This window comes from Caretta caretta, chromosome 3 (assembly GCF_965140235.1).
Source record: "Caretta caretta isolate rCarCar2 chromosome 3, rCarCar1.hap1, whole genome shotgun sequence".
Taxonomy (NCBI): Eukaryota; Metazoa; Chordata; order Testudines; family Cheloniidae; genus Caretta; species Caretta caretta.
Window position 1 is genome coordinate 164,427,162 of NC_134208.1, and position 23,111 is coordinate 164,450,272.

The 23,111-nt window shown below is 41.8% G+C and overlaps 1 protein-coding gene across 2 annotated transcripts in view; it reads left to right on the forward strand.

The window, feature by feature from the left end:
• The window catches only part of GPATCH2 (G-patch domain containing 2), a 182,218-nt gene that overhangs the window by 2,524 nt on the left and 156,583 nt on the right, over positions 1 to 23,111 (forward strand). For both annotated transcript variants that reach the window (XM_048843190.2, XM_075127071.1), the window contains exons 2-3: positions 10,672 to 11,385; positions 17,274 to 17,335. In XM_048843190.2, the coding sequence (XP_048699147.1) occupies positions 10,672 to 11,385; positions 17,274 to 17,335 (776 nt within the window). The remainder of the gene's footprint in view (positions 1 to 10,671; positions 11,386 to 17,273; positions 17,336 to 23,111) is intronic.

The window sequence follows — 23,111 nt, forward strand, 5'->3', positions numbered from 1 at the left end:
GAAAATTATATTTGCTATTCTCAGGAGTCATGAAATAATGTATATCCTGAAAGAGTTGGCACTCTGAGACAGCACAGTAACATATTTCACACTGATTACTAAACGATTGTATGTCCTCTATTTTACTTTTATGGGTGATAACATACTATAGTCCCCCCCCCCCTTTTTTTTTTAAAGAGGCAGGTTATAATGGTTACTAACAACTACAGAATGATCAATCCATAGTGCTAAACTTGATTGTAAGTGCAGGGTTTTATGGAAGCTGGCTATATTGGCCTGAAGATATTGCCCAGAACAGTTTTGAATTCTTCTCTCAAAACCAGATCTAGTTATCTTTTTGAATTATAGTTTGCCAGCTCTGAAGGTCTGCTAAATATACCTTAGACTACTCCTCAAACCATTCACCCCTCATTCCTCTCTACACAGGTTATCCAGGAAGCTGTGCTTCGATGGAAATCTATTTTAGTAAAATTTGTAATATTAAGGAACCAAAGAAAATTAATTTCTCATGGTATAGTACTTGAGCTTTTGCAGAAGCCATACCTTTAAGCTTCTTGAAACATTAAAGTTCTAAAAAAGATAGTTATAAGGAGAATTCAAGAAGATAATTCTTTCATACCTCTTTAGTCAGTTTCAGCGGTGTGTTTTGCTTACTCTGGATGGCAGAAGTCTATATCTTAGTTGAGTGTTTCTCAGATATCTTATCAGTACACACCCACCATTTAGGGAAAGCTTGTGTTTTGGACACTTTTGGGCTTTTTGATTATTCTGATAATGATTTTGTCATTCCAGCATATAAACATTGTCTAATGATTTAATTAGTTCTCACCTGGACAGTTAATGAGGTCTTTATAGCAAGGTTTTGTTGCTGCACTTTATTTCATTCCATTTACATTCATATCTAACAAAGAGCCAAGGTAGTTCTCATTTTCTTTAAGAAGTTGTGTCAAACATGATATTTCATGTAAAAGGCCTTGATTTTTTTTTTAAAAAAGTGTAATGGTAGTTTTAATAGTATCGGACACTAAAGTATTTTGATGTTGAAGTGATGTACATATATTGTAGCTGCTTTTGTTTATCTTGGAAAGAGTATGGTTTGTTTCTGATAGTGCATAGAAGAAAGGGGTCAACATTTAGTAAACTCCATTAAAATTGTTTTAGATAAACGTGTAGGTCACTGGAGGCAAACTACACTGTTAGTGCAGCCATATGACCTGTGAGAGAAGATACGTTTTTTGTCACTGGCTGTGGACAGTTGCTGTAACTGTGTTTTTACAGTCTAAAGTTAGGCACCCTGAACTATGGGTTATATATTAAAAATATTTTGGGGAAGGTCCAGGTTGTGTTATACTGTATATCCATATTATTAACAGTCCTGAACTTTAACTTTTGTGACTGAATGCACTCTGTATTTGCTGTTGACAATCTTTTTCATAGATTCTGTGGTGTCCCTGAAAATAAAGGAGTTAACTTTTCAAACTGTCCCGGAAACACACATTTCTAAATGTCTCTTTTGGGCTAGCCTTTGGATAATACTTCAATAAAAATATTTCATTCCCACCTGCAAAGTATAAGATTGACTTTCAAGTGTGCACAAAATAAAAAGCCAAAAAGGGATATGCTGATAAGTATTAACTTGCTGGAAAAACACTGCAGAATGTTAAAAGTGGTTTCTCACTATAAATAAATAGAAGCAGTTAGTCTGAACTTTCTAGTTTCTACTCCCATTCTTTAATTCATACAAAAGAGAGATGAGAGAACTGTTAAAATAAATCAAATGTACTTTCTTGGGTTTTCAAGAGTGGCAAAATCTTGAAGTGAGCTTTGTGTACCCTACAGTAAAAACCATGCTGGGAAATTCAGTTATAACTTGGTTTGTATTCTAAATGTGCAGCATAGACTTTGATTTGACAAGACCAAGTAATCATATAACCATACTAAGTGAACATGCTGAAATGTCTGTAGTATGAGTTGATCTGGTCTACACATGCCAAACCAAACATATTTGGTATTGTAAGACAGGTAGGTTATAGCCATGTTGTAATTGTTGTGTGGACGAGGCCACTGAGGCTGGGTGGGTTTTCTTCTGTTAGGTGAGAGGTGCATTAGGATCAATTAAAAGATTTATATGTGGGGAAAAGAGTATTTGTCAGTTAATTGCAGGTGCACATGAGGCTCATAAAACTTGACTTACAATTGGAATTGAGAACCTTATTGCCTGATGCTTTTTTATTTTTTTCTCGCTGATTTCCTAAGCATGTTCACTTCAGATGAGTTTTCTGCTCTGAGTGGGCACAGTCCATGACAAATCATACTTATATCAATAGGTATTGAGAAATATGATAACTTAAAGTATGTAATAGGGCTTCCTATTTGACACATCAGGCAATGATATTAGAAGTCTAATTAACATTCACTAGGACTGTGAGGGCTTGTCTACACAGGGAGATTGACCAGCAAAACTGTAGAGATATAATTATACTTCTATAGCTATGCTGTTATACCTCCCCACATGGACACTCTATTTTGGAATCCACTAGTGTGTCCACATAGGGAATTATACCAGCATAGCTATAGTGGTATGATTTTACTGCTATTGGTTCTACCAGTCAGTTTCCCCATGTAGACAAGCGATAAGTAAGGGAAGGCCAAATCCTCAGAGGTGTGGTGAACACAGTGAGATACTAAGGGTATGTCTACACTGGCAGAGTTACAGCACCAGGAGTTACAGCGCCGCTCAGAGAGCACTGAAGGGAAACCGCTGTTGAGTGTTCACACTGTCAGCAGCCTGCGCAATAACATGTTCACACTTGTGGCACTTGCAGCAGTATTCAGAGCGGTGCACTCTGGGCAGCTATCTCACAGAGCATCTCTTCCTCTTCTGCCGCCAAGAGTTGTGGGAAGACGGAGGGGGTCGCAAGGCATCCTGGGTCCTGTCCCAATGCCCCGTGATGCATTGCTTCGCATCCCAGAAATCCCCGTGCTTCCATCAGCATTTAGTGCCATCTTTAAATAGTTTGTGTACTGCGTGCTCTGCCTCTTTGGTCTGCAGAAACGGATCCCGCACTGTTGGCCAGTGTGCTGCTCGCTCTGACCAATACGTCATGAGTGGTAGTGGAGTTATTCCTTAAACTACAAAGGCAAGAGAAGTTCCACATTCATTTTGTCACGCGTACTAGCTATGACACGAGATTGCTTATAGCATTCACGGAGATGTTGACCACTGTGGAACGCCACTTTTGGGCTCGGGAAACAAGCACTGAGTGGTGGGATCACATCGTCATTCACGTCTGGGATGACGAGCAGTGGCTGCAAAACTTTCGGATGAGGAAAGTCACAATCATGGGACTGTGTGAGGAGCTTGCCCCAGCCCTGCAGCGCAATGACACGAGAATGAGAGTTGCCCTGCCTTTGGAGAAATGCGTGGCGATTGCACTGCGGAAGCTGGCTACTCCAGACTGCTACCCATCGGTCGCTAAGCAGTTTGGAATGGGAAAGTCGACCGTTGGACTTGTGCGTCACATTGTGGATGGCTTTGCACAAATGAGCTTCCCTAACTGCGGAGGGGCGATAGATGGCACACATATTCCAATTCTGGCACCAGACCACGTAGCCACTGAGTACATTAATTGGAAGAGGTATTTCTCTATGGCTCTCCGGGCACTTGTGGATCACCGTGGGCATTTCACGGACGTTAACGCAGACTGGTCCGGAAAGGTGCATGTTGCATGCGTTTTTCGGAACACTGGCCTGTTCAGGAAGCTGCAAGTAGGGACTTTCTTCCTGGACCGGAAAATCACTGTGCGGGAAGTCAAAATGCCCACTGTGATCCTGAGAGACCCTGCCTACCCCTTAATACCGTGGCTTATGAATCCATACACGGGGAACCTTGACAGCAGCAAGGAGCGGTTCAACAACAAGCTGAGCAAGTGCAGAATGACTGTTGAGTGTGCTTTTGGCCGTTTAAAGGCCCGCTGGCGCTGCCTATATGGGAGGCAGGACCTGCCGATGACAATATTCCTATGCTTGTAGCCACGTGCTGTACACTTCATAATATTTGTGAAGGGAAGGTTGAAAGCTTCATTCAGGGCTGGACCGCTGAGGCTCAGTGCATGGAGGCTGAATTTGAACAGCCAGAGACCAGGACTATTAGAGGGGCGCAGCATGGGGCCATAAGGATCAGGGATGCCTTGAGGCAGCAATTTGAAGCCGAAAGCCACTAATATTTATTGCTTAACTCGGGAGTGCAGTGCTTGTAATGCTAGGAGGTGATTGTGGTTGGTGCAGAAAATGCACTGTGAAGGTTTAAGAAAATTGCTTGTTGCTTTGCAGGGCTCGGTTGCGTTCAATTAATGGAATAAAGATTACTTTCAAACCAAAACAATTCTTTTATTAAAAAACAACTGGAGGAGACAAAAAAAAACAGCACTGTGGAGGATGGGAGATGGGAGGGTCCCAGGAGGAGGTGGGGTCCCGGGATGGTTAAAGATTTGTGTAGCTGCAGGGATCATATCCAGCCTTGTCCTTTGGAGTACAGTGCAGTGGGTACTGTACTTCAGCAGGGCTAAACTGCAGCGGGACGAGAGTTGAGAGCAGTGGGTACTGGGAGTCCACATGGCTGGACTGTGATGGGGCAAGAGTGGAATGCAGCGGCTACAGACGGGAGCCAGGATTTTGATAAGAGTGTGTTGGCAGCGTCTGGAGGGGGCGCATTGGAAAGAGTTTTGCGACAGCAGCTGCAGGGGAGGGCGGGTGCAGAGCTGCTCAATTTGCAGTGCTAGTAGCACCTGGGACATGTCCGCTTGGTGCTCCATAACGTTTAAGAGCTGCTCCATGGCTTTGTTCTGGTTCGCCACATTCTCCCTTCGGTCCTCCTTCTCACTGTCCCACTACTCCTTCAATTCTTGTTTTTCGGCTGTGGAGTACATCATGACATCACACAGAAAGTCCTCTTTAGTTCTTCATGGCTGCTTTCTAATTCTGCGCAGCCATTCAGCTGGCGATAACAAAGAGGAAGGCTGGGCTCCCAAAGTCATATCTGTGAAGGCAAAGTGCAACATTTTACAGAAGCAGTATTGTTTGCAACACACAGAACACTGATTCAGTGATTTAAAACACAGCCAGCATTCACATACCTATCACTAACTGGCTGAGAGAGTCAATCAACAGCCTGTTCCGCCGCTCAAACTAGGCATGTGGTGGTACGTGCCTCATACAGAGACAAGCCTGCTTTCTGTAACCTTCGTGTCCCCAACAACTCGCCTCAGCAATTTCCAAAATCAAATCCACTTGCCAAGGACCTCCTCTCCTGTTTGAACTTCGCCAAGATCCGACAGCTGTGCCTGGCTAGCCTCCTTCGGGGTAGAAAAGAGCTCCTGGCTGCATGCATCTCTGAACTCTGGGTCCCCCTCCCCCTCCACATCCTCATCCAAGATTTCCTCCTCCTGGCTCGGTCCACTCTCGACTGGCATGCGAGCCACCAAAGTACCCACAGTGATCTTCGCAGTGGAGGTGGGGTCGCCACCGAGTATTGCGTCCAGCTCTTTGTAGAACCGGCAACATATGGGCGCAGCACTGGAGTGGCTGTTTGCCTCCCGCGCCTTGTGGTAGGCATACCGCAGCTCCTTCACTTTGACCCTGCATTGCAGTGTGTCCTGGACATGGCCCCTTTCTGTCATGCATCGTGAAACCTGTCCATAGGTATCATAATTCCTACGGCTGGAGCACAGCTGGGACTGGACAGTCTCCTCTCCCCAAATACTGATGAGGTCCAGCAGCTTGGCATTTCTCCAAGTGAGGGATCACCCGGTGCGTGGAGCAGACATGGCCACCTGGAAAGATGCACTGAGACCACTGCATGCATCACTGAGCAAACAGGAAGGGGACTTTCAGAATTCCAGAGGAATTTACGGGGTGGGGATGACCACTGGTCACCTGAAGGCAGAGCAGTAGAGGTCAAACTGATTACCAGAGAGGCGAGAACCGGCATTGTAGGACACCTCCCAGAGGACAATCACAGCACTGTAATCGACCAGGGTGTCTATACTGGCACCGCAGCGCTGTACTCCCGGTGTACGCCTCTCGTCGGGGTGGGTTTTTTTACAGTGCTGCAACTGCACACTAAATGGCTTGGCAGTGTGTACACCTCGGGAGTTACAATGCAGAAAGCTGCTTTACTGTGCAGAAACTTGCCAGTGTAGACTGGGCCTAACGCTTTGGTCTAGGCCAGGGAATAAAAGCTCTTTAAATAGACTGTATTCTAATCAAGTGTTGTTCAACAAGGAACAAAGGTCACACTGAAGTGCTTTATGTTCTTGATAAGCAGTCTTTTGCCAACCTAGGTATTTTGAATTTCATGAAATGTTGAATGTAGTGAGTGTTATGCCAGAGATGGGATAGTGCTAATTTTTTTTCTAAGTGCTGAGTTTGATTTATAACTGCCTATATGCTGACGAGAAATTTTTTTTTTTTTTAAAAAAGCTGTGTTGTACTCTGAGGCTCCTCTCATGCCAAGTTAAAACAATTTGAAAACCCCCTTAATACCTGTGAAGATGCAGCTCAACACTTCTTTTGTTTTGTGAGCCTGAAAAGAGATGACAGGTTTCAGAGTAGCAGTCGTGTGAGTCTGTATTCACAAAAAGAAAAGGAGTACTTGTGGCACCTTAGAGACTAACAAATTTATTTGAGCATAAGCTTTCGTGAGCTACAGATGAAGTTGTCTTCAAAGGTGTTGAGGGAGCTGTCCGTCACATAAAGCTAACTTAACTGAAAACTTAAAAACCCACCCCACCCCCACAAACAACCAAACCATTTCTCCACCTGTAGGTAAGGCCAAATGTGCTCCTATGCTAAGGCCTTCTCTACACTGGGTTTTCTGTGTGTGTTTTTTTTTAATAGTCACTGATATACCTGTATTGGTGCAAACCATGACTTGCATTGCTTTGAAACCTGTGTATGCTGCTGTGGTGCAAGTCATGGTTTGCATTACTACAGCCACAGTGTTGGCTAAAATTTGTAGTGTAGACAAGTCATGAGAAAGGGAGAGAAGGAGAAGATGGCAGAAATAGAGAAACTTCTCAAATCTAAAAATGTAAAAACGGACGTATTCCAATATTTTCCTATATAACTAGGTTGTCAGCCAATCTGTAGATTTGATTGGCTACCAGTTACTTTATTCTATCTGAATTTTCTGATAAATAATGCTTTATTTGCATTACTACCTCTTTCGCTGCTATCGCCTGTAGTTGTTTCTCAAAAGCAAGGAAAATGATTTCTCATGAGAACCAGAAGGACTAAGGAGAAGCAAAAAGTACTGGTACCTGATTTGTGTTTCTTGCTCAAAGGTGAGTGCCAAAGGGTGCACAATCCCTGGAAGGTGCTGCCAAGGTGTTGTTTGTACTTAGCAAGGGGCACAGGAAATGCTTGGTTATGTCAAGGAGTAACAGAAATAAGAATTCAGACATTATAGCAGGCATAGAAAAAGAGTTGAGAAGTGAACATACGTACAGTTTAGCATCATGTATTTATCAAAATTGAGATAGTAGACTGCACTAGTCTGTCTTTATGATTGTGGTGATATGTCTTACAGCTGGCACAAATTATTTTCTTAAGTAACTTTCTGAAACTACTAAAAGTAGCAGCACAGTTCAAGAGACTTCTCCTTGTAGGTAAAACATTTCATGGTGAATTTGAATTTTTTCAGAACTAAATTAGAATTCACCTAGTACTTTTGGTCCATAGAACTCAAGAAATGTAAGAAGGTGGTGGTATTCCCATTTTATATGGGGAGACTGAGACACAATGAGTTAAGTGAGTTGTCCAGGATTATACAACAAGTCAGAGCAGAGCAGGAAAGAGAGCTCAGGTCTCCTGCCTCATGTTGTTGTGTAACCATTGGACCATCCTGCTTAGCACCTTTAGGCCTGGGGTCAGTGATGGGTGAGTGAGTGGGGGAAACTTGTGGGCTGTATGACTAAACTCTGTCTCCATTTGCAACCTGCTGACTCATGTCTCCTTTCGTACTGTTCTAAAACTATATGAACAGCTTTCTTCTGGACACCCACCTACGCAATTTACTGACCAGTGTTCTTCCACTATATGTCACCAGGCATAACACAGTAGTGAGCACTAGAAGAAAGGAGGCTAATTACTTTGGGGTGTCAGTCTGATCAGTTTGTTTTGATTTTTTCACGTGGGTGATCTGCAGTAAATCTTATTGTTTTGGTTTTAGTGTTTTTTGTTTTTTTTTTATTCGAGTGTGAGCCTACTGAAGTATACTTGGTGATAAATATAGGAATATCTACATTGCAATTAGATGCCTGTGACTGGCCCATGCCAGCTGATTCAGGCTCCCAGGCTACAGAACCCTGTGTAGACTTACGGGCTTGGGCTGGAGCCCAGCTTTAGGACCCTGTGAGGTGGGAGGGTCCCAGAGCTCAGACTGAGCCCAGAAGTCTATACTGCAGTGAAACAGCCCTGTAGCCTGAGTGAGCCCTGCGAGTCTGAGTCTCTTGTCACGGGCCAGCCATGGTTTTTTAATGTTAGTGAAGTGATGTGAGCTGTGGTGCAGAGTAAAATTCTTTCCTCATATCTGCATGATGCCTTAGTCGGATAGTCTGTGGTCTCATAAAGGTGTGCGATTCCTACTGATTGAGTGTGTAGATCAGAAAGGATAACTTTGCTTTTAATCTTCTAGAATTTCATTTGGGGAAAAAAGAAAAGGAGTACTTGTGGCACCTTACAGACTAACCAATTTATTTGAGCATAAGCTTTCGTGAGCTACATCTCCGATGAAGTGAGCTGTAGCTCACGAAAGCTTATGCTCAAATAAATTTGTTAGTCTCTAAGGTGCCACAAGTACTCCTTTTCTTTTTACAAATACAGACTAACACGGCTGCTACTCTGAAACCTGTCATTTAGGGGAAAGGTTCTCTCAACTTAATGTCACTCCAGTGAATCAATATTTTTAAAGATCAAATAGATATCAGTCATTTGGGAAGACAAAATTAGTCACGATTAAAAATATTATATAATCAAAAAATTAGTGTTTCAGATTCACCTTGGTAGCATCAAGAGACAATTATCTTGTGACAACATTGTGACGTTCCCCTGGTGTGATCTGGACCAGTGATCTGCTAGATCACTCCAATCCTCGACTCTGGGAGCCAGCCTTACCCTGCTTCACTGTGAGAACCCCCACTCCCGGGTTGTTCACGCACAGCTTCTAGCATGTAAGCTGCTCCAAGAATGTGAGTGAGCACTTTTGGCCAGCTGCTTCTTGGATTGTGCAACCAAATAACACTAGCCAATATCTCTGGTCCCAGACACAACCCTAGGAACCTCTGTCTTGCAGTTTTCAGTTATGCCCGCTGGATGCTGCAAGCTTGTATGAGTTCGTCAGTTTAACAAAGAAATTGATATGCACCAGGCTTGTTATCCCAAGGGGAGTCTTTGACATGCTTCAGACCAAACACTGCTTCAGGTAGAATAAACAAACAAATTTATTGACTACAAAAGATAGATTTTAAGTGATTATAAGTCAAAGCACAAGTAGTCAGATTTGGTCAAATGAAATAAAAGCAAAACGCATTCTAAGCTGATCTTAACGCTTTCAGTGCCCTTACAAACTTAGATGCTTCTCACCACAGGCTGGTTGATTGCCCTTCAGCCAGGCTCTCCCCTTTGATCAATGCTTCAGTCACTTGGTGGTGGTGTCTGTAGATGGAGGCGGAAGAGGAGAGCAAGCATGGCAAACGTCTTTCCCTTTTACCATGTCTTTCTTCCCTCTTGGCTTTGCCGCCCCTTCCCCCGCACTTTCAGTGTCAGGTGAGAATTAATTTATCGTAGTCCCAAACTGACCAAGGGAAGGGGGTGACTCACTCGAGAGTCCAACAGGTCCTGTGTTCCTGTGAGGCTGGGCTGCGTTTGTCCCATACGTGCCCTGATGAGGTATAAACTGCCCCTCTGTTCCTGGAGAGTTTTGTCTGGGCTTGTTTTAAGCCATGAGGACACATTTTCAGCCTCATAACTATATATGTGAAATTACAACCTCTAACATTACTATAACAACAATGTTCAGTGCATCATGAGTCTTCCGAAGACCCGACAAACTTTGCATTGGGTACCACACAATCGTATTATAAGGATGAACGTGGGGGTGCAGGGTGTTCCCCCAAGATACAGAGTGTCAAACATTTTATCCTAATGACAACTTTTAAAGTTGTACCTAATAATATACAATAAAGGAGTAAATATGTATATTCAATTTCCTACTTTATAGATAATTTAAAATGTGCTCACTTGCTTCTGATTGGCAAAACCTGTCAATATACAATCTTCATAGCTAACAGATTAACCCCTGAAAACTATGAAGTTGAGATGAAATATCTGTAAATGAAAGCAATATTAGCAGGACTGCCAAAAATTGAAGGTGCTGTTGTTAAGATGGAAGTTAGGAGAGAGAGTGACACTATAAAGGGAAAACCTCCTCATAAGTGTGTTGTGGTACTGGCTGATTTAGAAGACAGCTTTCTGTAGAACTACAACGGTGTTAAAAGTGCTGATCATAAGACTGTCTTTGACACTGTAATGATATTGATATATGAAAACATACTGCTGAAGTTGATGCACGTTGTAATCAGTTTTGTTTTTGTTTTTTCTTTACATACGTAGGCATTTCAGTAGGACTATGGAGGAACTAGTTCATGATCTGGTCTCAGCACTGGAAGAAAGTTCGGAGCAAGCCAGAGGAGGTTTTGCTGATACTGGTGATCACTCTCGCAGCGTGTCTTGTCTTCTAAAACGCCAGGCAAGAAAAAGGAGAGGACGAAAAAGACGTTCATTTACCACTCATCATCCTTGGGAGACTAGTCACTGTTTAAGTGAAGGTTCTGATTCCAGTCTAGAAGAACCAAGCAAGGACTATAGAGAGTATCATACTACTAATAAGAAAGACCACAGTGACTCTGATGATCAGTTGGTTGCTAAACGCAGGCCTTCTTCAAATTTAAATAACATTAGAGGCAAAAGACCTCTGTGGCATGAGTCTGATTTGGCTCTTGACAATATAGGAAACAGGACCCTGCGTAGGAGAAGAAAGGTGAAACGCATGGCAATAGATCCACCATCAGAAGTCACGAATACACTAACATTGACCCAACAACAGGATAACAGCAGAGATCAAGAAATGGATAATGATAATAGATCTTACCAACATCAAGAATTTGCCAAGAGCAAAGTGAAAAAAAGAAAACTAGCTACAACTAGGCAAGGACCAGAAATCTTGGATGAAGGCGTGGTTATAGAGAGTGAAGAACCGAATCAGGCAAATAAGGACAAAATGGAGTATGAGGAGCAAAAGGGTTCAGATGAGAACATGAGTGACAGGTGATCGATTGTTTTTTCTTTATCAACTGAAACAAAATTCTTATATTGCTACTGTAGTGGTATAGGTATTGACAAGTCTTGTTTTCTTTATTCCAGAATTAAAATGCAGTCAATAGCAGTATGTTTTAAGCAGTTAAAGTTAGGGGTCTTTCCTGATCCAGTAATACTAGAATACTGCTACTTTAAACATATTGTAGAATGTTAAATTATAGCAATTCAGAGGAAATCTGATGGGTGGCTGAAAAGGAGCAAAGGAAACAATTACTTGAAGAAAATTTATACTAATTGTTTCAATATTAAGACCAAGAAAACAGGAATTTTAAAATGTCTTAAATGTTAAGTTATTGTATTATGCATGGTATTTGAACTAGCACTTAATCACACACAAGGTAATTAAATAGCTTAGGTTTTCCAATGTCTAGGCGCTGGTGCTTTGATTGTTGCTGGTATTCATCAGAAGATTATCAGTACAGTATATGGGTACACCCACTAGACAGTCGGTGTGTCATGGGCATAAAAAGTCTGTAGGTTCCCAAGAATGCACATCACTTACAAAATGCAAAAAACAATTTATAGTTCAGAAACACCTGAGCTTGCCATTAGAAAAATGGGATAATGATGACCCTTCGGCAGTATGCCTCATCAATCTCTTCCAGACAACAGGCATACCACAAGAGTAATTGTTTCCAAAGTAGTATTTTGACAACACAGTAAGATGTCATTTTCCACCACACACAAGTGATGTTACCTACAGGGTCTGATGATCCTGATCGTGTTTATCCAGTGTGTTTGGTTCTGAATGCAGAACTGTGAGCAGGGCAACTCCTATTTAAGGCACAAATTCTGGCAATCTAGTGACTAGACAACAACAGTGTTCCTCATTTGTTGTAGGAGTCTTATCTAAAACCTGCATTGAATCTTTTGCTTGTTGGTCACAGTTTAGGTGTGCTGTAGTGATGGCATGCATAGGTTCTAGGCTAGGGCAAGAAGAGAGGTCACTTATTCAGTAGCATAACAATACTGGTAAGTGACTGATTCTAATTACTCAATCAACAATAAGAGGGATAGTATTTATAGAAATTGCTTTTTGTACTTTCCATCTGTTTTCTGAGAACTGTAGACAATTTTTTAATCACAACAGGAATCCTGAGTCACCATGCCACTGAAAAGAAACTGAATTTCATAGTGTCTTCACACTTGTATTGGACCAGAAGTTGGTCTTGTTGGGGCCTTTGTGTCTGGAACGCTTTCAGATTCCGTCATGTTTGTCCTGTACTCTTGTAAATTTTTTTGTTAAATTTTAACACTTTTAAAAATGTCTTGTGCCAGCGGAGGGTAAAAATACATGAGTTTTGCACTGAAGTATCCAGTGTTTGGGTGGAGGGAGCCAAAGTCGGGGCAAATCCTCCAAACACCCAAAAAAGGGCAGCTTGCAGGTTTTAAGAACAAAAATGACTATCCCTTATGGATTCCAGTTGTCATCTATTCTTGTGCTGCAAGGGGACACTATCAGTTTAAAAAACATGCTCCTTTCTGGAAATACTTCACTTAGTAATACTAAAAAGAAAAGGAGTACTTGTGGCACCTTAGAGACTAACCAATTTATTTGAGCATGAGCTTTCGTGAGCTACAGCTCACTTCATCAGATGTTTACCGTGGAAACTGCAGCAGACTTTATATACACACAGAAATCATGAAACAATACCTCCTCTCTAAGGTGCCACAAGTTGAATTTGTGTGGGGGGGGTGGAGGGTGAGAAAACCTGGATTTGTGCTGGAAATGGCCCACCTGTTGATCACTTTAGATAAGCTATTACCAGCAGGACAGTGGGGTGGGAGGAGGTATTGTTTCATGATTTCTGTGTGTATATAAAGTCTGCTGCAGTTTCCACGGTAAACATCTGATGAAGTGAGCTGTAGCTCACGAAAGCTCATGCTCAAATAAATTGGTTAGTCTCTAAGGTGCCACAAGTTGAATTTGTGTGGGGGGGGTGGAGGGTGAGAAAACCTGGATTTGTGCTGGAAATGGCCCACCTGTTGATCACTTTAGATAAGCTATTACCAGCAGGACAGTGGGGTGGGAGGAGGTATTGTTTCATGATTTCTGTGTGTATATAAAGTCTGCTGCAGTTTCCACGGTAAACATCTGATGAAGTGAGCTGTAGCTCACGAAAGCTCATGCTCAAATAAATTGGTTAGTCTCTAAGGTGCCACAAGTTGAATTTGTGTGGGGGGGGTGGAGGGTGAGAAAACCTGGATTTGTGCTGGAAATGGCCCACCTGTTGATCACTTTAGATAAGCTATTACCAGCAGGACAGTGGGGTGGGAGGAGGTATTGTTTCATGATTTCTGTGTGTATATAAAGTCTGCTGCAGTTTCCACGGTAAACATCTGATGAAGTGAGCTGTAGCTCACGAAAGCTCATGCTCAAATAAATTGGTTAGTCTCTAAGGTGCCACAAGTACTCCTTTTCTTTTTGCGAATACAGACTAACACGGCTGTTCCTCTGAAACTTAGTAATACTGTAACAGCTAAGGTCATTATCGTTTCAGAGAAAACTTTCTCTGTTTTCCGTTTGTTGTCATTTGCCAGCACTTTACAGCCAGTTTTGCCATTTTCACCTATTTGTGTGTCTTTAACACGGCAGCAGGGGAAAGGGGAACCTTTTTTTTTAAAGATGAAAATGTGACTGCAAAACCACAAAATCTGACAAGGAGATTCAGAGGCATATGGAGTACTCAAACTGCTTTTAACTCTAATTTTCAAATGGCTAGACTTCAACTTGATGGTGTCCATTAAATGCATTACTACTATCTGATTCTATCACTTTATCCCACTAGAGGAACACAAAACATACTAACTAGCCTCTGCTACTATTGTGTTCTGAAAGCATTGGCAGAGATAAAAATGTCTTTCTAAAACTGTGTGCTAGACACAAAGAGGTAAATTACTGAAAACATCTTGGTAAGATTCATGTCTTCAGTAATACTGCTGAGTAAGATTTGAACTGTAGAATCCAGAGTTATCAGGTCTGCCATGCCAATTTTCATTTGTCCCTATTGAAGGCTTTGTTTTCTGGATGATTTTGCTGTGTGTATATTTCAATGGGACACACATTCCACATTTACAGTTATCCCAGCAGTAGTCCTTGTGCTGATAGTATGATGCCCCAACGGAGGCAGGGGCTTCATTGTGTTACGCTAAAAATCTACGTCTATTGAGCATGCTCTGCAGAAGTCTTCAAATGCGTAAAGCTTTTATTGTATGGCAATATTCTATATAAACTGATCAAGAACAAATGCCTCAGTGAAGATTACTTAAGTACCAAAGTTCAAATTGCAAACTTAAAGGGAAGAGATGAGTATGGCTCTCTTAAGGTTTGGCCATAAGAGCAGTTTAGTTCATGGCAAGATGGGGTATAAATCTACCTTGCAGCAAACATCTGTATGAACCCTGCTGATGATCTTCAAAATGATCAATCACAGCTTGAATCTTGAAATACTATAAAGCAAATCTTAGTGTCTTTTTTCTGCAAAGTATCCCATCCTCACTTTAATTCCACCATAGACAGTTTTGTATATTTTGCAATTCTAAATGTCCCACAACTTTACATCACATTTCTTTTTTAGAATTAACCATTTGGTTGGAGCTTTCAACCGATCTAAAAGTATTTCCTTAATGTATTTTAATCTATTCCCATTACAAAGTGGGTGGATCAAAGCTGTCTATGGATGGAACTTTTAGTGTATGGCAGCAGAATCTACATGGATGCTTAGTGGGCTGCAGGATAGTACGGGATTAGACTTACACTTCAGCTTACCATGAACTTGGTAAATGTTTGTATACGCAAGCCCTTATAAAATGGGAACTTGTGTGTGTGGTGGGGAAGAATAATAGATTTTTTTTTGTCTTGTTTCCCAAAATTCAAATGGCTGAAAGGATTCCTGAACTTTTTTTTTTTTTTTAAAAGGAAATACTTTTAGACTGGAAACTTCAGTCAAAAAGTTATTTTTTTAAAAAAGATGTGTGATGTAGAGTTGTAGGACATTTATAATTGTAGAAGTATGCAGAACTGTCTGATGGAATTAAGTGAGGAGGGGATAGTTTGCAGAAAGAAGGCACTAGGATTTGCTTAGCTTTATAGCATTTCAAGGTTCAAGCTCTGCTTGATCACTTTTATAGCTCATAAGATATGCCATATTTGTATTTAGGACCATTATCTTTAGTTAAGTGCTTAAGTCTCTTACTGTACTAGAATAAAAGAGATGTGTAAGTGCTGCTTGTACAGTAAGAAGTCACTGTATACAGTAGAAGATACAGCAGAGTTTTAGAACACAGCTTTAAGAAATATGACAGCTGCACATGTTAGCAAGTCACTGCTTGGCTATCTACATCAGGCCCAATTTCAAGCCCCGTTTGAGCGCCTTGTAAAGGAAGATATAAAAACAATTAACCATATAATTAGTTCTAGAAGCTGAAATCAGATATTTCCCAAACGTAAAACTAATTCTGGTTTCAATTTCTGAGAGAAATTGGGAAAACTAAATAATTTCAGTTTTTTTTCCAGCAAGCAAATTCATGTCTAAACCAAAAAGCAATTAAAACAGCTAATTTAGGAGTAAGGTTTAGAGCTTACTTTTAAGAATGGGTGTTAGGAATGAAACCAAAAATGAAATATATATTTTTAAAAATACTTATAAGTTGATGTCTAGGTTGAAATATATAAAATGAATTGGATTTTGCTTCATATTGAAGACAAACTATATAATATAGGAAAAATACTTAAGGTGTTCTAATTTTCCTTAACGTAACATACATAAAAGCATACTACATTGAAAATTAATTTGAAATGCACACCTTTTTCTTGAATTCATGTCTTTAGGTGAACTGACATTTTTTTAAAAATTAATCCATACTTCACTGTAAAAAAATATATAAGATATATAGTATTGTGAGAATACAGTTCCCTGAAGAACATAAAAGCATTTCTCCACTTAACCTCTACCCTGGACAAAAACTCAGTGTCATGGTCTGTGCTATAGTTTAAGCACAGGAGGCTGGTTTAATATTTAGACTTTTAATTTACAATAATGTGAGATGCTTGTGTACAACCCAGGGAGAACAAAACACTTTACCCTCCTCCATGATCTCTAATTTTACATATAGGAGTAGATGTGTGTGTATGCTGTGCATCCGTCTTGTAGACCAACATCTTGTTTAAGGCCAAATCAGAAGTTACAGAAAAGTAAATTATAACCTGCATTTTCTGTCTTTTGCTGTTATAATCCTATTGATCATATTCATTTTTCTCAGGGTGACCTTTACTTTGATTTAATGGATTGTCATTACTGCAAACTTTTCTTTCTTACCAAGTAATATAGTTGTAGTGAATCCTTAAGCAATGTATTGTACAGAATATTTGCAAATGTATTGTACAGAATATTTGCAAATGCTAAGAACAGTAGTTCCTTCTCCAGACTCTTGTATTGCATGTGTTGGAAGAAAGGCTTAGACTGCTTTTGTTTTGAGATTTTTTTCCCCCCCATTTTATTGAGCAGTGGTGTTCTGGGATCAAGCTGAATTGGAGCAGTGAACATTTGATGGAAGCAGATGATAAAATGCATCAATTGTGTCAGCTCCTTGTTGCAGTCACATCTGGCTTACTGTCAGGGTCCCATTAGATTCCAGTAGTTTTATGTGACAAAAATAATATGTTCTGTAGTTAATGGAACTAGGTTATTTGCAGTTTGATTAAAAACAAAATCTTATTTTCTTTCAGATTTTTGTCAGGTTTAAGTTCTATCTGAAAACAGCCTCCTGTCTTTAAAATTTTACAACTGAGAGATCAATTGTTCTTTTGATCTGTTTCTTTCTTTTCTTTATTACAGTGAATCTAGCAGCCTGAGCAGCAGTGATGCTGGTTTGTTTACCAATGATGAGGGAAGACAAGGTACTGAAACATCATTATTATTTTTTTTTTTGCCAAACTGTATCAGTTAAAATTCGGTAATCATTACGAGTTATTTCATAGGTTGGTGAAATTGCTTTAACAGACTGCCTAGTGAGTTGAGGTATAGCTTTTTTTCCAGCTTCTTAAATGTTATGGAAAGGTGTCCTGTCTCAATGACCTTAAGTATTAAATTCCTTGGTTATCTCAAAAGGCTAGTATGTGAAGCTTATAATATTAGGGAAGATTGTATTTTGAGACTGGTATTGAGTACATCTTACATACCTCAATCTCTTCAGTATTCTATCTGACAAGTTCACAAAAGACTGGTAGCCCTTCCCACATTTATCTAGAATGCCTTAAAAAACAAGGGCTGGATATAGTGATAATAATTCTCTGAACAAAGACTAAATGTTTGTTGAAAACATTGGAAAGCAATTATCAATTCATATAATTATTTTCTTGGGGGTGTTATTGGTCAATAGGTAGTAATTTTTTTCAGTGGTGTCACATTACTTTTTTCAGTCCATAGCCATTCAGTTTTTTCATTTTTGATCCTTTCCAACAATAACTTTAATTGAGTTGCAGAGGATTATAACTATACATTTTGCAGGCTTGATCTCTATTTCAAGAACTGCATTTTTTCTTTGTTCCCATTTCATGTTGGAACTTGATATTTATCAGTTATTTGTGTCTATTTTATGAGGGTTTCTAATGGAAAGTATTGGTTCTAAAATAGCATTCTTAGAAGATAGTGAGATTAATTGTTGCTCTGTGTAGGAAAGATAATTTTTGCGTTAGTTACTTCAAGGCCTTATCCAAAACTTATTGAAGTCAATAGGGGTCTTCTCATTTACTTCAAGGGGCTTTGAATCAGGTTAACTGACTTTTAGATCCAGAGAAAGATCTTGTTTTCATTAAAACTCTTAATTGGAAGCAATATCTGGCCCCTGTTGGTGCATGCCTTTTAGGATCAGTTGAATTTGCTTTAGTAGCAATATTTTCTATTACTTAGCACCATAGCTACTGTATCTTCTGTCACTTACTTTCTTGTAAAAAATCAGTCCCAAATTGATTTCTTAAGTTCCAAATTAGACAATAAAATGTCACTTGCATAAAGTGGAACTATGAAATATATTCCCTAATTTGTATTACCATAATACATAGGAGCCCTAAATCATGAACCAGGACCTCATTCTGCTAGGCGCTGTCCAAACAGATGCTACTTGCCCTAAAGAACTTACAGCAGGGTTGCCAGGTGTCCGGTTTTCCACCAGAACGTCCGGTAGAAAAGGGACCCTGACGGCTCCAGTCAGCACCACTGACCGGGCCGTTAAAAGTCCAGTCGGTGGTGCAGCAGGGCTAAGGCAGACTCCCTGCCTGCCCTGTCTCCATGCAGCTCCCGGACGCAGCCGGCATGTCCCTGTGGCCCCTGGGCGCAGGTGTGATCAGGAGAGCTCTGTGCGCTGCCCCGAGCACCGGCTCCGCAGCTTCCATTGTCCGGGAACCACAGCCAATGGGAGTTGCACGGGCAGCACCTCTTGGTGTGGGCAGTGTGCGCCACGCAGAGCCACCTGGCTGCCCCTGCGCCTAAGAATCGGACATGTCGGCTACTTCCAGGAGCCACGCAGAGCCAGGGCAGGCAGGGAGCCTGCCTTAGCCCTGCTGCGCTGCTAACTGGGAGCCGCCTCAGGTAAGCACTGCCAAGCTGGAGCCCGAACCCACACCCCAACCTCCTGCCCCGGATTGGAATCCCTGCCCACACCCTAACTCCCTCCCAGAGCCCACACCCCAGCCCCCTCCCGCACTCCTACCCCAGCCCTGAGTCCCCTCCCGCACCCAAACTCCCTCCCGGATCCCGCATCCCCTCCTGTACCCCAAAACCCTTAACCCCAGCCCCACTCCAGAGCCCACACCCCCAGCGGGAGCCCGAATTCCCTCCCGCACCCCAACCACCACACGAGAGCCCCCTCCCGCATTCCAACCCCCTGCCCCAGACCAGTGAAAGTGAGTGAGGGTGGGGGCGAGTGAGTGAAGGAGGGAGGGGGAATGGAGTGATTGGGGGCAGGGCCTTGGGGCGGGGCAGGGGTGTTCAGTTTAGTGCAATTAGAAAGTTGGCAACCTTAGTTTACAGTGTATAAAACAAGATACAACAGATGGGTACAGACTGATGGGAGAGTACAAATAAGCAATGAGACAATATTGGTCAGCATAACAGACAGTGGTGTCTGCACACCAGTACCCGAACTGTTGTCAAGATTTTTACAGGCATCATGGAAAAGGATAGTTTCTTAAGGAGGGATTTGAAAGAGGATAATCGAGTAGTTTTGCATATGTTCACAGGCATCTCTTCCCAAGTGTAAGGGGCAGCATGAGAGAATGTACAAAGCTGCTTGTTTGAAAACTTAAGAAGTGGGCAATGGAGGCATAATGAGTTGATCAAAAGTGGGGGATGACATTTGGATAGTGAATGAGATATTAGGTAGGGTACGGATTTCTATCTAGTAGGATATGGCTTCCAGTGACTCTACTGAAATGGAAAAGAGTGCAAGCTGTGATATGGCCCTCTTCATAATGTAAAGGATTCACAGTTGCGACCATTAACCCAATCTTGAGCTTTGAGGTGGTTGTGCAGATGTTAATTCATAACATAATTACTATTAGAAAATCTACTTTTGAAAAGACTGAAATACAGGCTAATTGTACTCTCAGAGGTCTAACAGGCTAGTGATAAAAGTTCTTGTTTTGGTGACATTCAGTAGTCTTCTAATATTGCCCAAACACATTCTTTTAAAGATGACACTGATTATACTTGCACACAGACTCCTTAACACCTTTCCCCACCCCAAAAAACCCCAAACCCTACATTAAAAGAACATAAACCTGAAAAATCAAGCACTAAGAAGTTAGGAAATGCCAAAATTAAGGTTGCCTGTGCAGCCTAAATTCAGTCCACTTGTGTGTATTCGTTATGAAATGCACAGTCTGTCTCTCAAAAGATCATCCACAATACCATCTTATCTTGCTCTCAGAGGGCTGGATCATTTCATGTGACACTGCCTCTGAAACAGCCTTCTCTTTTGGAGGCTTCTGCTTCTGTCTCACTCCTTGCCCTGGATCAGGTGTGGGTGTTAAGCTTCTCCTTTCCTGTTCCTGCTGCTTCCAACCTGTCAAGGTTCCTTCCCCACTCTGAACTCTAGCGTACAGATGTGGGGACCTGCATGAAAACCCCCAAGCTTATTTTTACCAGCTTAGGTTAAAACTTCCCCAAGGTACAAACTTTTACCTTTTGCCCTTGGACTTTATTGCTGCCACCACCAAGCGTCTAACAGATCTATAACAAGGAAAGAGCCCGCTTGGAAAGTTCTTTCCCCTCCAAAATCCTCCCCAAACCCTACACCCCCTTTCCTGGGGAAGGCTTGATAAAAATCCTCACCAATTTGCATAGGTGACCACAGACCCAAACCCTTGGATCTTAAGAACAATGAAAAACCAGTCAGGTTCTTAAAAGAAGAATTTTAATTGAAGAAAAAAAGTAAAAGAATCATCTCTGTAAAATCAGGATGGTAAATACCTTACAGGGTAATCAGATTCAAAACATAGAGAATCCCTCTCGGCAAAACCTTAGGTTACAAAAAGACACACAAGCAGGAATATACATTTCATTCAGCACAGCTTATTTTCTCAGCCATTTAAACAAAACAGAATCTAACGCATATCTAGCTAGATTACTTACTAAGTTCTAAGACTCCATTCCTTTTCTGTTCCCGGCAAAAGCATCACACAGACAGAGAGAACCTTTGTTTCTCTCCCTCCCCCCCCCCCCCCCAGCTTTGAAAGTATCTTGTCTCCTCATTGGTCATTTTGGTCAGGTGCCAGCGAGGTTATCCTAGCTTCTTAACCCTTTACAGGTGAAAGGGTTTTTCCTCTGGCCAGGAGGGATTTAAAGGAGTTTACCCTTCCATTTATATTTATGACACAACCTCTCCTTCCTCCCCCTTCTTTCTCAGTCTTTGAACAGCTTTGCATCTGACTCTTCTCTCCCACTCTATCTTGTTGTCATCTGCTGTCCACCATACTCTTCCCTATCAGCCTTCCTCTCTGATTTGCCTCCTGGCTCTCTCTTCCTCTACTCACAATCTTCCACGCTCATCTTAAATTACTTTAGCTTCCATATTGCTCACCCATCCAATCCCTTAGCTTCACATTCCCTTGCCCTCCTGTCTTTATTCGATCTGGCTGAATTCTGCCTCTCACCAAAGAGGCTGTTCACTTGACATGGTCTTCACCAATCACTGCTCACTCTTCTGATTTTTGTTTTGATGAGTTTCTCCTATCTGACTGTCTGGCTGACTGAAACAGCATCTGTTTCAGCATCATCCACCCCTTCTTTTTCTCTCACCCTGTAGCTTAGGCTTTCTGTAACTTCCCATTCATCAGTGTTGATGACTTCTCCTCTGCTCTCAGCCTTCTCCTCCCTGCCCTCTCTTCCCTTTCTGTTGTTGTTGTAGTTCACTCTCTCCATACTTTATTCTCCTCCACCTTTGGCTCTTGTGCCCTTCTCTCCCATCACAATGTCTAACTTGCCAACCCGCAGCCCTGGCTCACCTCCAACATCTGCTTCCTCCACTCCTACTCTCTCAATGCAGAGTGACTGACAGAAATCCTGTGACCAGGCTGACTTCCTCCACTACAGATACGTTCTCTCCTCCTTTAGTTCTGCCATCTTCTTTCCCAAACAACTCTACTTCTCTAATTTAATCAATCCCCATGCCTCTAGTCCCCTTTTTACCACCTTTAATTTGCTCCTCAAACTCTCCCCTTCTCCTGCCTCGATTTCTCAATCCATAGAAGATCTCACTGATTTGTTCTAAGAGAAAACTGATAAAATATGGCATGAACTTCCTTTGCCATCCTGCAGCTCTCACCTTCATGTCCCTTCACACACTCAGAAGTTTGACTGCTTTCCTCCTGTAGCCTTTCCACCTGCCCCAATGACCTCATCCCAGCTGCTGACCTTGCTCATGCCCACTCTCGTCCCAGTCTTACTTTTTTTCCTTAACCTTTCACTCTTCTCCTGCTCTCTCCTCACAATAGAAGCATGCTTTAGTCTCTCCCATTTTATTAACTCCCCCCCCCCCAAAAAAAAAAAAAAACCCAAACAACCCCCCGGCTTCTCCAACTACCATCCTGTATTCCTTATACCTTTCATCTCTGAGCTCCTTGAACATGCTGTCTACAGTTGTTGTCTGGAGTTTCTCTCTTCTTCTAATTCTATTTTAGAGCCGCTCTAATCCATCTTCCATTCCTTGAACTGTGCTACAACCCCTCTTGCCAAAGTCTCTAATGAGCTTTTCCTATCCAAGGCTTAAAACAGGTAGTTCATCCTCATTTTCCTTGACCTATCAGCTGCCTTTGACATGATCAGCCATGCTGTTCCTGAAATCTTGTCCTCCTTTGTTTTTCATGACTCTGTCCTTTCCAGGTTCTCCTTCTCCTCCTTCCCCTCCCCCAGCTTTCTATTGCAGTTCCATAGGACTCCATCCTTAATTACCTTCTGTTCTTCCTCTAAATCGTGGCATCTCAGTCTTTTTCTTTCAGAGGCTCCCACCCCCCCTCCAACATGCTATAAAAACTCCACAGCCTGGCCAGGGGAGGGAGGGCTTCTGCCGGGGCTCAGGGCTTCAGCCCCATGGGGTGGCTTGCACCGGCTCAGGGCTTCCATACTGTCCTTGATCTGACAGTTTCAAAGTACTTTACAAACAAGAATGAACGAGAG